General features: G+C 42.7%; 1 protein-coding gene across 2 annotated transcripts in view; it reads left to right on the plus strand.

Moving 5' to 3' along the window:
- The window catches only part of LOC311038461 (pyruvate dehydrogenase (acetyl-transferring) kinase isozyme 3, mitochondrial-like), a 22,614-nt gene continuing 4,123 nt past the window's right edge, over positions 1–18,491 (plus strand). For both annotated transcript variants that reach the window (XM_084047995.1, XM_084047996.1), the window contains exons 1-10: positions 1–370; positions 6,516–6,657; positions 7,018–7,089; positions 8,924–9,108; positions 11,151–11,240; positions 11,619–11,696; positions 15,173–15,249; positions 15,512–15,613; positions 18,052–18,159; positions 18,374–18,487. In XM_084047995.1, the coding sequence (XP_083904121.1) occupies positions 265–370; positions 6,516–6,657; positions 7,018–7,089; positions 8,924–9,108; positions 11,151–11,240; positions 11,619–11,696; positions 15,173–15,249; positions 15,512–15,613; positions 18,052–18,159; positions 18,374–18,487 (1,074 nt within the window). In that variant the 5' untranslated portion in view covers positions 1–264. The remainder of the gene's footprint in view (positions 371–6,515; positions 6,658–7,017; positions 7,090–8,923; positions 9,109–11,150; positions 11,241–11,618; positions 11,697–15,172; positions 15,250–15,511; positions 15,614–18,051; positions 18,160–18,373; positions 18,488–18,491) is intronic.

Genomic DNA, 18,491 nt, shown 5'->3' on the forward strand with positions numbered 1-18,491 from the left:
CGTGCTGCTGTGAGCGTGCAGCAATGTTCCTGTTCCAACATCTAACCAACACATTAGATCATTTAACTCTCATGAATGTACATTAATAGTTTCCATAGGTCGCTGCATGCTGTCAAATGTGGACCGCGGACAAAGGATAACGGCTGTCACGCTGTCAAAGTGTGTTATTATTGAATGAGGAGCTCGCGTTGTGTTGTTTTTCATTGGATTCCCTAACGTACTCAGTGTGTGTACAACATCATCATCATCATCATCATCATCACCATGAGGATCTTCCTGTCTCTGCTGAAGAACTCCCAACACCCAAAGATCGAGTATTACTCCAGGTTCTCGCCCTCTCCGCTCTCCATCAAGCAGTTTTTGGATTTTGGTGAGTATAAATTAGAAGGAGGAGACTGGAGACGCTCATGTTCTGTAACCCTCATTATGTCGTCTCTCTGTGTCCGATTAGAGAGATTGTGTTGAGACTGTAGACAGAGACTGTGGAGAGACTGTGTAGAGATGGTCTAGAGACTGTGTAGAGATGGTGTAGAGACTGTGTAGAGATGGTGTAGAGACTGTGTAGAGATTGTGTAGAGACTGTGGAGACACTGTGTAGAGACGGTGTAGAGACTGTAGAGATGGTGTAGAGACTGTGGAGAGATGGTGTAGAGACTGTGTAGAGATGGTGTGTAGAGACTGTGGAGAGACTGTGTAGAGACTGTGTAGAGATGGTGTGTAGAGACTGTGGAGAGACTGTGTGGATACACTGTGTAGAGACTGTGGAGAGACGGTGTAGAGATGGTGTAGAGACTGTGGAGAGACTGTAGAGATGGTGTAGAGACGGTGTAGAGATGGTGTAGAGACTGTGGAGAGACTGTAGAGATGGTGTAGAGACTGTGGAGAGACAGTGTAGAGACTGTGGAGAGACGGTGTAGAGACTGGACAGACTTTGTAGAGACGGTGTAGAGACTGTGGAAAGACTGTAGAGAGAGATGGTGTAGAGACTGTGTAGAGACTGTAGAGACTGTTTAGAGACTGTGGAGAAACTGTGTAGAGACTGTGGAAAGACTGTAGAGAGAGATGGTGTAGAGACTGTGTAGAGACTGTAGAGACTGTTTAGAGACTATGGAGATACTGTGTAGAGACGGTGGAGAGACTGTGGAGAGACTTGTAGAGACTTAAGAGAGATGGTGTAGAGACGGTGTAGAGAGTGTGGAGAGACTGTGGAGAGACGTGTAGAGACTTAAGAGAGATGGTGTAGAGACGGTGTAGAGACTGTGGAGAGACTGTGGAGAGACTTGTAGAGACTTAAGAGAGATGGTGTAGAGATGGTGTAGAGACGGTGTAGAGACTGTGGAGAGACGGTGTAGAGACTGGAGAGACTTGTAGAGACTGTGGAGAGACAGTGTAGAGACTGTGGAGAGACTGTAGAGACTGGGGAGAGACTGGGGAGATGGTGTAGAGACTGTGGAGAGACTGTGTAGAGACTGGAGAGACTGTGGATAGACTGTAGAGGCTGCTGAGAGACGGTAGAGACTGGAGAGACTGTGTAGAGACTGGAGAGACTGTGGAGAGATTGTGGAGAGACTGTGGAGAGTGATGTTTGTCATGTTCTCTGTAACCCTCATTATGTCATCTCTGTGTCCTTCCTCTATAGATTAGAAAGAACTTCTTCATCAACAATAGAATTATAGGGGCCCCTTTTAGCAGTGGTGGAAGAAATACTCAGATGTTTTACTTTAAGTAAAAGTATCAATAGGCCTACCACAATAAAATACAAATAAACAATCAAATAATTGTAGTGGAGTAAAAGCACAATATTTGCCTCTGAGATGTAGTGGAGTAGAAGTAAAAGTATTGAAAATTGGAAATACTCCAGTAAAGTAAACATACAAAATCGTACTTGTAATTGTACAGTACTTGAGTAAATGTACTTAGATACTTTACACCATTGCCTTTTGGTTTGGCATTTTATTCATTTTGTGTCCTGGAATCGTGGCAGCCAGTCGAGTCCAGGCAGCCTATTAATGTGAATTTGAAATGTCACTGTGTTTGGATATAAATAGATGTTAGTGGACCACACGACATGTCGCCGTGAAACCTTATATACTCTGTTGTGATATGACACGGGGTGTTTGAATTGGGTGTTTACACAAAACCCAGTCGTGACAGACAGGTCATGCAGAACAATGCTGCTTTACATCAACTTCCACATGATCTGAGTCTGGGCCACTGGTTCTTGGCAACTTGTCAACTCGGACCCCCAAATTAATGTATTTGGCCATGGATGGACCCCCATCGGAAAATATTTTGTGACGCGGAACCCCATAGGATTTGTGTTGTTAAAACGTTTCAAACATTTAAAAAAAATTGTCAAACATTTTCAAGATTTGTTTTTTAAATAACAGATCTACAAGATTGCAACGTATCACATCGTTAGGGTTAAAGTGGTTATCGTAAACTTATAAGCTATATTATAAGCTATATTCTTATTTTGCTGGGGACCCCCTGGAAACCCCCCCAAGGACCCCTGGGGGTGCCCCAGACCCCACTTTGAGAACCACTGCTCTAGGCAACTACACACAGCACAGTCACAAGCCTGTGTTAAACTATAGCAAGAACAGAATACAGAATATTTATTCATTAATGGCTCTCAGTCACAAATTCTGGGAGGCTCAAAACAACGTGATAAAAAATGCACGTGACAGTATTGTCACTTCTGGTGGTGGTGTCGTCAACTTCTTGGCTTTGATTAATCCGCCCGTGATTAAAAGCATGACAAGCTGAGATTAAAACTTGATCTGTGGACTAAAGTTCACAGCTGTGGTGGTCAAGATATACATACTGTAATGCATTGGTTCTCAAAGTGGGGTACGGGGACCCCCAGGGGTACTTGAGGGGGTTCCAGGGGGTCCCCAGCTAAATGATGGATAGGAACCAAATGGACCCTTATGGGTCTGTAACTCTGAGAGTGTACAAATGGAACCAAATGGACCCTAACGGGTCCATTTGGTTCCATTTGTACACTCTCAGAGTTGATTTTACAATATAATATTTTACAACAATTGATTTTACAATATAAATTGAGGTCCCAGGCATAGAAATGCCATTAAATGGGGGTCCGTAGCCTAATACATGTCAAACTGGGGGTCCTTGAAATTAAAATGGTTGAGAATCACTGCTAGAGCCGTAAAAAATCTTCTCTTATGGGGGTCCTTGGCATAACTTTTCAAATGAGGGTCCGCGGGCTTATAAGTGTCAATTTAGGGGTCCTTGACATGAAAAAGTATTGAGAACCACTGCTGTAATGGTACAGGAAGTAACTAACAACAGGTTATGGACAGGGCCCCCATGTGGCCCTATCCATTCCTGCCAGGAGAGAAGCATGACTATGTGGCTGTGTCCCAAGAACACATTAAAAGATGATCGTCACACACCGTGCTGGTGGTCTGCCATTCGCCCTGGCTGGCAGAATAGTCTGGTTTCCAGGCGAGGTCTGCCAGACCACGAGTCACTACTCACTATTTTGGTCGTCGTCGTCTTCTTCATACTTCTAGTTGATTCACAAAAATGTTAACTGTTCCAAAGTCTGAGTGCTTTTCATATAGCAGGCATGATTTACCCTCTGACTTATTCTCTTAGTGCCAGATCCTACATTCATATCCCTAAGGCTTATGAGGGTCAACGACCTTAGGGGCCCTAAGCTATAGTGAGGTAAAGCCCTTGTCCTGATCATATCTTAAAGGAGAATTCCGGTCATTTTAAGTGTTATGTTTGATGTGTGTCAAATCACTTACCAACGTAGAAATGAAAATCGCGTTACTCGACAGATCCCCTCAACAATGAGTACTAGAAGCAAAAAAACAGACTTTGCATTTGTTAAAATAGGCGAATTTGGGCTATCCACGATAGGAGTATCATGCCAACGGTGGGGGTTGACAGGGGGATCTGTCGAGTAACGCGATTTTCATTTCTACGTTGGTAAGTGATTTGACACACATCAAACATAACACTTAAAATGACCGGAATTCTCCTTTAAAGGGATAGTTCACCCCCAAAATGACGTTTTTCCTATCGATTAGTCACCCCATGGAGACTTGAATTCATGGATATTTTTTTTGTTTTTGTCGCATTCCTAATCCAATAATTTGATGACCGGCAACTGTTCCGGGTGGAGACACATAGAGTCTCCTTTGTGTCTCCTACCGGAACTGCTGCCTACCGCTCCGCTGGGCATGAAATGATTGTCTTTGGAATGCGACAAAAACAAAAAATTATCCACAAATTCAAGTCTCCATGGGGTGACTTATCATTAGAAAAAATCACACCCTGTGTGAAGGTAGCGGCGCCTTTGAATACATTATGTCATCGATATGTGTTTATAATGTGTTTATAGCCATGTGTCATGTGAAGCTTGACCAATCACTTTGTTGACGGGTCTGACCAATCAGAGCGTCGACGACAGATAAAGTTAAATTGAGGATCTAACTTTAAATAACTTACCTAGAAGGAGACTTTAGCCAAATAAAAATATATACAAAAAAAAACATGAGGAAATAAAAAATAAACCTTGACATCATAGTGATGTCATGAATAGTCCCCTTGCCTGACAAATCACAACCTTGACGGGCCTGACCAATCAGAACCTTGACGGGCCTGACCAATCAGAACCTTGACGGGCCTGACCAATCAGAACCTTAACGGACTCTTGGATTCTCGATCGTCTCTATCAAACCATTCTGTCATAACGGATGACTGGGTCCCGAACTCAGACTTTCTATACATTCACCCTTCATCTGTTCTTGTATCTTTCTCTTTCTATTCGTCATATTAACTTTAAATAACTTACCTAGACGGAGACTTTAGCCAAATGAATAATAAGATGAAGTCATTGTCATCGTTTATATAGACATCGAATTCTATATTCATGACATCATAGTGATGTCATGAATAGTGACCAATCACAACTTTGGCGCACCTGACCAATCAGAACGTTGACGCACCTGACCAATCAGAACGTTGACGCACCTGACCAATCAGAACGTTGGCGCACCTGACCAATCAGAACGTTGACGCAAAAGCCAGGCATAGAGGGCTAATATCCGCTCTATACCTAAAGGTATAGAGCGGCTAGCGCCGCTAAAAAAGTTTTTTTTTGGGTGAACTATCCCTTTAGCATAATTCTTAAGTCACACTCATGACTACGCTCACACTGTGTGTGGTGCCATGCTTTTTCACTTGTATCAGCACTTTCACACTGAGCTCAGTAAATGTGTGTTGTGCAATATATAATAGTCTTGTCCGTGTATGGGGGAGGGAAGCTCTACATCCTCCCGGTGGGGGTTCCTCACTGGCAGGTGAGTCAGTAGGACACAACAGCAGTGACAACGCACACGTGTGCGGGGAGGAATTAATTGGCATAACGACTTACTAAAATTGGGGAGAAAAGGGGTTAAAAAGCAACCAAACAAAAGTCTTGTAGTTGGGAGAGTCACTATGAGACTTGACCGTCATTTTTGTGTCGGGTACAACCTGATAGTCTGCAATGAGAGAGCAACACTGTTTGAGGCATTGTTCCTCTGCAGGAATTCAATAAGCTGTGTATCGTGTTTACGCTAGGCTTGCACAAATGCAAGATTTTTGGCCTCGTACTATCACTACGTAGGGAAACCACACTAGTGCAATTAAAGAATGCGCTGTTGGGAAGTTAGAAATTGTGCTGAGTCACGTCTGCAGTGGGGCGTTCAGCATTTCTTTAATATAAACCCAGTTGGAATTAGGGCTAGGCGATGTGGACAAAATCAAATATCACAGTTTTTCACCAAATACCATAATATTGAAATTGAGATGATATTGTAGGGATGACTATTGTGCTTTCCCATAATATTTACGCGATAATAATGCCTGTATGATAACTAAGTTGGGTGAAGGCAAAGATTAGAACAGTGTAATGATGATCATTATGCCATTCTGCATCTTTGTATAATAAAAGAGATAACACAAATAGCCCTTTAACAATGTTTATTAACAGGTTTGAGGATATTTGTACTGGATATGCACACAGTCCGAAAAGGCTGTTTTTGTAGGGCCTGTGAACAGCTTATTCCATGCACACGCACTGTTTCTCATCATTCTCCAAAGTGTACACTACTAGAAGAAATATTAGTTCCTATTTTAGAGCCACTTACTGGATATTTCACACAGAGTTCATATTAACGACCTCAAATGAACTTGCAAGTACAATTCATTGATAGTTGTATGAAAACATTAACAGCTAAGACAGTCATGTGATTTCTTGAAATGAAATCGCTTTACTGCAATGCAGCCTTCAAAACCAGGAAAAGACAATGCTTATGTCATATGACGATAATTTATTATTACAACATCCCATTTGATATCTAGTCTCATATCACAATATTGATGTATTGCACAGCCCTAGTTAGAATGCAGAAATCTACAGTAATACACCAATGTATAAAAACTAAAGTGCCTCTTTCCCATAAGGCTTTTATAGATTTTTGGGTGTCTCTCAGGCAGGGAAAATGCGTGTGAGAAGACGTCATACATGTTCCTGCGCAAGGAGCTGCCCGTGCGCTTGGCCAACACCATGAGAGAGGTGAACCTGCTACCCGATAACCTCCTGAGTCAGCCCTCCATCAGACTGGTCCAGAAATGGTGAGAGACCCCGTCCAGAAATACACTTAATACTGTACATGATGCTAGGCCCCCGACAGTAAGCCGATAAGGTGGATGCTTGTGTGTGTGGTTGTGTGTGTGTGTGTGTGTGTATGTGTGTGTGTGTGTGTGTGTGTATAGGCCTATACATCAATGTGTTAATAAGCATATGCATCCAGTTGTATCTGGTTTGACCATAATGTAACCTTCTTCTGATCAGTGTTTGGATCTATTACGTACAGTATGAGCTTGTGCAGATCCAAATAGTGGTGGTGGGGGCTTCCCTAGGGGTGGCTGAGTGCATAGAGAGAGAACAGTGTTTTATGGAATGTGAGTTTCACTTTGACTGTTTTTTTCCAGGTACATGCAAAGCTTTGTGGAGCTGCTGGGTTACGAGAACAGAAAACCAGAGGACCCTCATGTTTTGAATGAGTGAGTGATGTACTGAATAGAGAAGCAACTTGTAGCCACACATTTAACCTGTGTTTTGTCCAGTTTTTCCATCGTTAAAAAAAAACATGATCTCTCTCTCTCTCGCTCTCTCTCACACACACACACACACACACACACACACACACACACACACACACACACACACACACACACACACACACACACACACACACACACACACACACACACATTGTGAAGTGTTGGCTATTATTCACATGATTCAGGTTAAAAATCATCCAAGTTGTCCTTTAACTGCAGAGCACTAGGCAACACTTGAGTGTTATTATCCGCTGTGGCATAATTGTATGTAACAGAAGGTAATATTCAACAAAGTACTAGTAGGTGGGTCAAACATACTGTACAATGTGTCGTAGGTAGTAGGTACAGCTCTAAATAGGTGTGTTAATCATCTAGCCATTGCACACTCGCCTTGTCTCACTGAAGTTGCCAATCCCTGTAATAAACAAAGTCCTAGTCTAAGCTGACGGGACAGTTAACAGTGTATATTTATACCATAACAATGGCCTGGTTACAGACAGTCCTTTATGGCAGATAGATAGAGGCTGTGCCCCTTACTATCAGTGACTAGAGGCAGCATTCTTATGGTCATGACCTATAAATCTGAGAATGCAACAATGTCCAAGTCCTGGAAAAGTTATGAAAAGTCATATTGGAAAGGAACAATAGGAGGTCCAGCGCACCTCAAGCTAAGTTCAGCCTGGTCCGGTGTACCTCAGGGGCAGGACTTAGTAAGGCATGAAGAAAGAAGGCACTGGAGCAAACTTATTGAAGCCTTTCTGTTATTAACAGGGTGCAGGCAAAGAAATATGATGTTTTCGATGTCAATGTTAATACAAAAATCACACCTGTGTGAAGGTAGCGGCGCCTTTGATATATTTTGTCATCGATATGTGTTTATAATGTGTTTATAGCCACGTGTCACGTGAAGCTTGACCAATCACTTTGTTGACGTGTCTGACCAATCAGAGCGTTGACGTGTCTGACCAATCAGAGCGTTGACGTGTCTGACCAATCAGAACCTCGACGGGCCTGACCAATCAGAACGTTGACGGACCTGACCAATCAGAACCTTGGCGAGCCTGACCAATCAGAACGTTGACGGACCTGACCAATCAGAACCTTGGCGAGCCTGACCAATCAGAACGTTGACGCAAAAGCCAGGTATAGAGGGCTAATATCCGCTCTATACCTAAAGGTATAGAGCGGCTAGCGCCGCTAAAAATGTATTAACATTGAAACGTTGTCATATTCTTTGCCTGCACCCTGTTGATAAAGGAAAGGCCACCACTTATATTGGTGCAGCGGCACAAACGTGACTCAAAGCTCGGCCAATCTGTGATTATGTGACAAAACAATTACTTTGCCCATTCCCTTAATACATACATGGGCAACTGGAGGCCCAGGGGCCACATGCGGCCCCTGCCTTCACTTAATGCGGCCCGCAGGTTAATATCGGAATACTGATATATTATTGATTTCAGTTGTTTGTTACAATGCCAAACATGCAAACATGACCCGCTTTAATTACTTCAGTCTATATTAGTAGCTTAATGACTTTTATTAAAAAGTGTGGCCCTCTGGAGTGAGTGCAGAAATATAGTGGCCCTCTCCATCGTCAAAGTTGCCCACCCCTGCCTTAATATGACAGACTAGTCATACCCTAGATATCTGTCTGATCTGTGGTCAATAGTGACATGATCCGCCTTATGTCGTGTTTTTATTTAACTCATTACCTACTTTTTTCCCTCCATCCATCTTTTCTGTCATCCATCCCTTCATCCACTAATTCCAGTTTCCTGGAGCTGTTGATAGAGGTCCGCAACCGCAATAACGACGTGGTTCCCACCATGGCTCAAGGGGTGATAGAGTACAAGGAGAAGTTCGGTTTTGATCCCTTCATCAGCAGCAACATACAGTACTTCCTGGACCGCTTCTACACCAACCGCATCTCTTTCCGCATGCTCATCAACCAGCACAGTGAGTGTCACATTATCACATGTTGTGATTGATTGATTGATTGATTGACCGCTTTATTAACATGTTTGTCAACAGTACATGTAAGCCCCAGTGGGCTTGTTTCCACTGGTCCATTGTACGCATTTTAGCAGTAATACATACACAATACAATACATATTGGAGGAAATTCAGTGTAGCGTCAAAAGGTGTATTTACAGAGAAAGGAGGGGTGGGGGCGGGGGGCAGTGGATGCCACTACCAAGGTGTTCTTTATTGGGTTTTGGTAGGTCATTCCACGTTTTGGTGGCAGCATAGTAGAATGCATTTTTCCATGGATTTTGAAGCTCATCAACCAGCATAGTGAGTGTCACATATTGTTGGTGTCGGGCAGAAACTCCATAGTTCAACATAAACACTCATGCACTTTTTATGTTTTTATAAATGAATGCCCTACTTCATCGTACAAGAGTGTGAAAATAGCTGATCTACAAGCTCACCTCACCATGTGGCGAGCTTGTAGATTTGCTTATTTTTATTCTTTTATTCTTTGTATTACATTGGATCCATTGGAACACAGGTTCTTACATACAAGTTTACCACCCGACAGCAACGATATGCTGTAGGGTTGAGTTCTAGCTCATCAACAAGCACAGCCGGTTATATTTGAACAGATTTGTTAAGCTTTGAGTCAAACAAATCCTCTTGTCAAATCTTTTTGTCCCCATCGCTGTTCCACAAAACCCACCCGCAAGTGATGATGTAATATGCGTGTGCCCTGTCTCCTGTTTGTTTAATCAACAGTCTCATCTTGACTTTAGAGAGCATCAGCTCCCTAAAACCAACTAACTGATGGCTTAATGCAATATTTGCGTCAAGGTCTACTAATGCTGCCTTCACACTAGCAGCGACAAAAGCTACAAAACAATCGTGCGTGGTTGGCTACCAGTGATGCGCGGGTCTAGTTTTTTCATGACCCGCCCCGCCCCGCCCCGCCACGGAACCCAACCTGCCTCAACCCGCCCCGCGAACCCATATATAAATCTATGGCTCAACCCGCCCCGCGGGTCGTACCTATAATTCTGTAAAATCATGGTTAGAAAATAATCCCCAAGTGTATTCAAACTGTTTTATTGTTATTATTCTTATTCTTATTAGGAATAAAGACAAAACAAGAGCATGTGATTTTTTATTTATTTTTTGCGTGTGAGAGCGGCTGACCCGCTCACCCGCAGCCCGCATATTTGCCTCTGAAATTCTGACTCGACCCACCCACGCCGCGGGTTGACCCGCGGGTTACAGGTCAACCCACGCATCACTATTGGCTACACTGTTGCAGAGTCGGCGTTGAAGTGTTGCTTAACACGCTCGGTGACGCCAACAAGCGTGTGTGGGAGCGACGACGGACAACAATATAAACGTTTGAAAAGAACAGGGAACTGGCTGACGTCAAGAATGAGTTTTTCCCTCTTACAAGCAGGAATTTGGGAGGAGAGAGAAGGGGAGTGGACATAGTGAAACAAAAACACACGATTGATTGACGCTTTACTGCGTCACGGGAGTGCTGAAAATAAGTTTAAGCCATCTCAACTATTTTTTTTGTAGTGTGTCAGTTTGTATCTTCATGTCGCTGGCTTCCACTGAAATGTACTTGTTGTAGCGTATCGCTTTGTCTCTGCTAGTGTGAACGCAGCGTCAGGGTGTCAGTACTAGCGTCATGTTTACAGTGCAAATACTGTACAGTATGTTGCCAGTGTGTACTGTAGGAGTGTGGCATTTTGAAGTTGAGAGTATCCCTCCTTTAACATGCTGATGTCAGTGCAGCCAGTTCATGCTACGGTCAAGTAAAACACAGGCAGCACTTTATTTAGTTGACCATTAACAGATGATAACTAAAAGTAGCATTAATATTACCTCCACATCATGTTCATGTCAACATCTCAGTCAAAGGATTGAAAGGATTTGGAATCGATAAGTAGATTTGGTAATGGATTCAATATTTGAAATAAAATCCAGTGAAATGTACTGAATTTCAAAATGTTTCTATGCCCTGTGTTTCTGTGTAGCTCTCCTGTTTGGCAATGACACCAACCCAGCTCATCCCAAACACATTGGCAGCATTGACCCCACCTGTCACGTGGCTGATGTAGTCGGAGGTAAGATTTGAAAGAACTTTCCTCATTTATGTGTATGTTTTCCTGTGTATGTATTATCTTGTGGTCCATTTATTTTGCATTGCTGAACTAAATATTTGCATAGCACAGTTATAAAACAGGTCCAGCCCATTTACGCTTTATGTGACACTTCTCATACTCTACACTGAACCATATCAAGGGTAATCTGTGGTAAAATAGCATGTTTCCATGCTTTTAAACAGAGTTCCAGACAGTGTTTTGTATGTTGGATTGTCTTGCCAACTACTGTGAGCCAGGGAACACTGTAGTCACTACCGCGGTAAAGTAACAGAAATCTGAATAGACCAGTCATATTTGGCTTAGAATTGCATTAACTTCTGTCTGTGCTTTGTCTCTCAGATGCCTATGACACAGCCAAGATGCTATGCGAGAAGTACTACATGGCTTCTCCTGACCTCAAGATCGAGGAATTCAACAGTAAGAGAGCTTCACTCTTTTGTTGTATTTTTGTATCATCTGATCATCAAGATAATATTATTAACAGTGTTCCTCCTACTATTGTATTGGTGGTGTTGGTGGGAGGGGGGCATGGGAGGGATTTGGTGCAATGACTAACCCAGTATCAAAATAGATTAACACTTAACCCAGGTTTACCGGCAAAGCACATGGACATAACAGCACTCATTAGTACAATAAGACATCGCAGAACATACATTCAGGCGGTAGACTTAATTACACACCAGACATAAGACTTGTCGCTTTAACCCAACTATCTTCTAATCATCCATCCGTCCATTCAATCTATTCATTTACCCATGGCTTGGTGTTTGTTTCATAGTGTTGAAACTGCTTCTACTTGTGTTCTGTTACACATTCTATTTTAAGCTAGTGGTGCCAGAAAGAGAGTCTCAATTTAGTCCTGCTGTGATTACAATGTTGAGAATGTGTCTCATTATCTTCAAAGTGTTTGAGTGAGTTAATACATGTACGTGGGCGGGTGTGTCTGTATGAGTGTTGGAAGGGTGGGAGGGGAGGGGGCCTCTGCATGTACAGGGGGGCCTGCAGGATTTTATGTACAAGAACGGTCCGATTCAACCACCCTCCCCCATGATTACTACTAGTCACACATGTCAACATATACAGTTTTAAAATCAAGATGAATGTTCATCGTTTGAAGTCATTCTGTTTGAGAGGTATGCCTTTAAAGGATATCAACAGCTGAATGAATGTTCAGCAGAGGCAGTGGATAAGCTTGTAGCTTAGTTTGTCTGTGGTTTGGCTATACACAGGCTATACACTGAAGTCATGCACCAGATATTTTAACAATGGAACCTGTGCACAATGCAAACCACCAATGACCAGAGATGCTCGTAGGCCTGCGTCCTGCGTCGCTGACGCACCATATTGCGAAAGGACGCATTCATGACAACTCTAGTGCGTCCATGGGACGCAGCTCCGATTAGCTCCGATAATATATAATATTTGTCAGCTGTGATCTACATGGACTCTCTCGGTTAGGCACCGTTGGTGGAGAAGTATAACTCTCCGGTTAGACACCGTTGTACTGGAGAAGTATAACTCGGTTAAACAGCGTTGTGTGGCAGAATCAGCAGCACAGCCCCTCGCTGTTAGTCTACGCTACACACCCAGAGAGAGAGAGAGAGAGAGAGAGACGGCATGAGGACCTGCTCTTAAACGTGTTAAAACGTCTTGGATAGACCACTGTCTGGAATAATAACTGATCATCATACATACAGGTCTACTACTAATCTTTGTTGCTGTTGTCATCTTAAATTGACCAGCCAAAGTAAAATCCCCGATTTTAGAGTGTTCTCCCACTTGCTTGGAGATCAGAGTGATGGTGGATTAACGCATGTTGCCAATCAGCTGTGTAACATTAGCAGGTTAACGATGGCTCGTTGATCCTATGCATTTGACCCTGATTTGACCACAAAGGCAAACAAAAGCACTAATTAATGGCAGCTGTAAGTAACCGGTTGTCTATCGTCTGTGTCTTGTGTATGTTTAATAGGCAACTGGATGTTTTCTGTAGCTTAGAGATATCATAACAATTAATTCCCTGAAGAGGGTAGACCCTCTCCCTCATGCTAAACTTAAAGTGACTTATAAGGTTCCACTTCTCCTCAAAAAGACAACTTTATTTTCCTTTCTCAATGACAAGCCTAATAGTATTATTGCATGTTGACTATGTGCAATAACTGCAAGCCAATGTTCATAGGCATTGTCAGTATTTGTCTTCATTATTTCTTGAATTCCTATTTCTTTATTTGCCAATACTTCCACTGTAAGCCAGTGTTTTCAGTCTACACAATAAATAGTAAAAATAAATTCTACATTCATAAATAATACAAAATAAAATAATAATAATGATTAAAAGGTTCTATGATTAAATGTATTCTATTGGTCAAAGGTATGTTAAATCCACCTGTTGCCCACTACTAGTATTTCTTACCATAAGGTGTGCTAATACTACAGAATCATATACATTTGAAAAAATATATTTATGATTTTTTAATATATGTATATATATCGGTATCGGTCTTGAAAAGCAGGAACGGGTCGCACTGATCTAGATCTGCTATTTTCACAATATGTATCTGTGGAACTGAATCAAACTAAATTAAGTGCCTCAACTCCTAATTCCTCAGGGTGGGGGGTCCCCAGTTAAAATATGATTATTTTGGGGGGTCGCTGCCTGAAAAGGTTGAGATCCACTGCATCAGGATATAATGTACACAGTCACACACGCATAGAAGATATGGAGATTGGAGATCAAAGAAAACGATAGGGGGGGGGGGACGTGTAATTGGGGACCCATAAAATGTCCCTGGGACCCATCTAAAAGACCACCCTTGCATCCCAGGACCCATTACATTGAAAACCTAGCAACATCACTGAATGACCCCCCCCCCCCCAATTGTCGTGCCTGATTTGCTAGGTGTGAAATTAGGCCAATTCACACCTGGCACCATTTCACATCTGGCTAACGCCCCCCTTTCTACGTGACAAGGCTTGGACTATCCACTGAAGTGCCAGTGGCATGCTCTTTGAAACTTTGGAATGTCACATCTGTACATTACTACACCTCCTGACCCCCTCATGCCCCATTAAGGAGAGTTAGAAAATGAAAGTGTCTCAAAACAAAACTGCACTGAGGGGAATGTGTACGGATATTATGAACTGATCCATTCCACGCACAAGGAGGGAAAACGAAAGTTCATTTTTATTTTTATTTTATGTGTCAAAACGAAACTACTGATGGGAAAGCTGACCATGCCTGAAACACAGACTTTAACACATTGAGTGCCAGGGTTTTTTCAAAACAGGGTACCTCCAGTGCCTGGATTTTTAACCATTTTTGGACCTTTTTCAAGTAGTCACAAAACATTTTCAGCGATCACCGTCCTCACGGTGATACCCTCATTACACACATAGAGGTCTCGTACAATCCGGGGAAAAAGATTAAAAACATTCGGTAATCCGTTCCATAGTTGGAGCCAGTTGAAAATAGTCGAAAATACATTGTAAAAACAAAAAGTACACAGGAGCCAAGATATAGGCTTTTGAAGTCATAACTTAACAAGGAAGTGGATTGGAGTCTAAATCTTCGTAAAATCATATCTCCTGGTGCTGTGAAGGAAAAAAAAAAAATTGAAAAAATAAAAAAATAAAAAAATAACCGGCCATAACCGTTTTTGGCACACCTTGTTAGGATTATGAAAAACGGTCCGGGCCGTTTTTGGCACTCAATGTGTTAAAAGCGAGAACATCTTTGCCAAACTGTTAAAAACACAGTAGTCTTGGAGTAGAATGAAAATGAAAGTAAACCTTTCCTAACCTCAATCTGTCAAGAGCCCAACGTTGCTTATATTAAGCAGACCTGGCAACACTGAGGTCACGTCCTCACTCCTCATGTGTCCTGTGTGTTCCAGCAAAGACCCCCGACAAGCCCATCCAGTCGGTGTACGTACCCTCTCACCTCTTCCACATGCTGTTCGAGCTCTTCAAGGTAAGCCAAAAGTAGGATCTCTTTCGTCTTACTGGGCTGACGCTCCACAGATGTAATTAAAAGTGTAACATGACCTTGATTCTATCAGGACCACTGCCTCGAGTCAACTTAATTAACTGAGTGTGTGTGTGTGTGTGTGTGTGTGTGTGTGTGTGTGTGTGTGTGTGTGTGTGTGTGTGTGTGTGTGTGTGTGTGTGTGTGTGTGTGTGTGTGTGTGTGTGTGTGTGTGTGTGTGTTTGTGTGTGTGTGTGTGTGTGTGTAGAACTCAATGCGGGCCACAGTGGAGCTTCATGAAGACAGTAAGGAGGGCTTACCACCAGTGAAGGCAAAGGTGACGCTGGGTAATGAGGACCTCTCCATAAAGGTAAAGAACACACACACACACACACACACACACACACACACACACACACACACGCACAGTAAATATTTCACATTCACCCATTCAAGGAACCATGGCAACCATGCAAGGAACCAACCTGGTCAAAACGAGCAGTGTCTTGCTCAAGGACATCATGCTGGGCATCAAACCGAGAACCTTCTGGTTCCAAGACGGCAACTCTTACCTCCTGAGCCGATGCCTCCACACATGATTATAGTGTTAATTAGCTGGATTTAAACTCGTGGCCTTTCTGATGTTTCTCCAGACAGGTAACATGTTAGGATTAAATACAGCAACCTGGGACCTGGGATGTATCATCAGTGTTGTAGCCTGGGGTCGACGGGTGTTTCGGGTCTCGCAACATACACCCTCGCCCAGGTGACCCAGCCGGGGTTGATCAAGCCCCGACTTACGTCCCAGTAGCTACCCGCGGTCAGTCCTCTTAGGGAAAGACAGGGCCCCTCAGTCCGCTTCTCCGGAACTACTCTGCCGGGACCGGGGGAGGCTCTGGCACGTATAGTTATATATAGTTATTTCTATCTGGGATAGAAATAACTATCTGGGTTCTTGCTGTGTTTAATGAGGGGCTTGATATGTTTTGTCACGTCATACACTGAACATAGCAGATGTACAAGCTCACACTGTGTCACCCTGCGGCGCGTTGTGAGATCGGCTATTTTTGGTGCGTGACGTGCAGCCAAGTGTAAATCCAGCTTTAGAGAGCTTCAGGTCTCTCAGTTTATTGGCATAGGAAACAAAGATTTTACAACAATCACAACTGAAAAAATGTTTGTACAATTAACATAATTATAAAGAAATGTGTAAACAGAGCTGAGTCAATCAAATATTTGAGTAAAAACAACAACAAAAAACTTTCAAATGTAGCTTTAAAAAATAAATCTTCTTTTTGCTTTTGTTGAAAAAACACAGAACAAAATGCATAAATACATGTAAGTAAGGATAACGTAATACACAGTATCTATGGAGATCAGCTCTGTATAGAGGATTGATGTTTTTTTTGCGCTATTTCCATTTTCATACATTCTGTAATAACATTATATGGACATACAGACTTACACAAAACAAAAAAAAACAAAAATTGCATAACACATTCAACAGCATCAGGCATCATATAAAAACGTACAAGGGCATCACCACAATTATTATTCTAACAGCACCATCGTCCATACATGACCTTCAGGACACTCCGGCCAATAGCGCAGGAAGGACAGGCAACCAGGCCGTTCAATCAACTCCTGTCCATTGACATTAAGGGGGACCGTATCCCCAATCAGTCTGGGCAGCTGCAATACTACCGGTGTCCATCTGACATTGAAATCCTCTGTCCTCATATGTAGTCTAGCTGTAATGCTTTCCATCAGATATATGCTTTGTCGCCTCTCCCTCCATTGCTGGATAGTCGGTGGCTTTACATTTCTCTAAGACACAGTAATCATTTGTTTTGCGATCAACAGCAACACCCCAAGCAGATATGTCTGGTTCTTGGTTACTATTCCCCCCGGAATCTCACCAAGTATAAAGAACGCTGGCTCAAAAGGAATGTCAACCCCCATAATTTGTCCCAGTATTTTGGGTATGGTAGGATTACACATGATTGATAGTCTTAATGGTGCTTTTTATAAATGGTTCTCTATGGTGGTTGTATTCCATTGAACATAATTTTCCTGTCACAACAAATCTTGCTGCTGTGTTTGCACAATACTGTACTTCACTCGGCAGATATGGGAGTTTTTCATTATTAGTCACGTTTTCAAACTCTCTTTGGGGGTTTGTAATCTGTGGGAAGTAATGTGTCTCTGATGTCTTGGTACAGCTGGCAGGAAGTTAGAAAGTGCTGTTCAGTTCCCACCTCATCTTGTGTGCAGTAGGTGCACAGTCTGTCTTCCCCTGGGAGCCAGGTTGGCTGGGATGGTTCTAACTGAGTCTGTACAGAGTCTAGTTCTCAGTTTTGGATTAATCATAGAACTCGGGTATTCTGCCACTGTGTATTCTCTTTTTAGGGCCAAAAAGCATTCCAATTTGCTCTTTTTTTTTCTTGTTCTTATTATTTGGTGGCTCTGTCTGCTTGTGTTAGTGAACAGAGGGAGGCATCTCTCTAGTCTCGAGTTTCTCTGTACAGTAGGTGAGGGCTTTATGGAGTGTGTCTGGGCCACTTTTGTGTATTGAGAATTATCATTAGCGTACATTATTTGGAGCTTTCCGTTGGATGCGGAGAATGGATTTACAGAACTTTGCATGCAGAGTCTCGATTTAGTGTTTGTCCCATTTTGCTAAATTTAGCAAGTGGACCCCAGACCTTGATAGGTTCTATGAAAGAGTCTGACATTTTGAGACAAACTTTAATTGGGATGTCCAGCTTGATGTTATTTTTGTTTTTTTGTTTCTTTCTCTGTGTCCAGATCAGTGATAGAGGAGGAGGCGTTCCCCTTAGAAAGATAGACCGTCTGTTCAACTACACATACTCCACCGCCCCTACACCCACCCTGGAGCCTGGAGCTGTCCCACTGGTATGTACATTTCCCCCATGGGATCTGTAAAGGTCCATCTCTCTAAGTTAATGTGAAACGTGATGAGACATTCACCCATAAAATGACTATGACTGTGTTTGCTGATTTTGTATACAGTTTGTGAATTTCTCTCCCTCTCTCTCTCTCTCTCTCTGTCTCTCTCTCTCTCTCTCTGTCTCTCTCTGTCTGTATCCCTCTCTTGTCCTTCCTCCAGGCTGGTTTTGGCTATGGTCTACCCATCTCCAGACTGTATGCCAGGTACTTCCAGGGGGATCTGAAGCTCTACTCCATGGAGGGTGTGGGAACTGACGCTGTCATTTATCTGAAGGTAG

The sequence above is a fragment of the Gymnoscopelus microlampas genome (genome assembly GCF_963454915.1).
Source record: "Gymnoscopelus microlampas genome assembly, chromosome: 22".
Taxonomy (NCBI): Eukaryota; Metazoa; Chordata; class Actinopteri; order Myctophiformes; family Myctophidae; genus Gymnoscopelus; species Gymnoscopelus microlampas.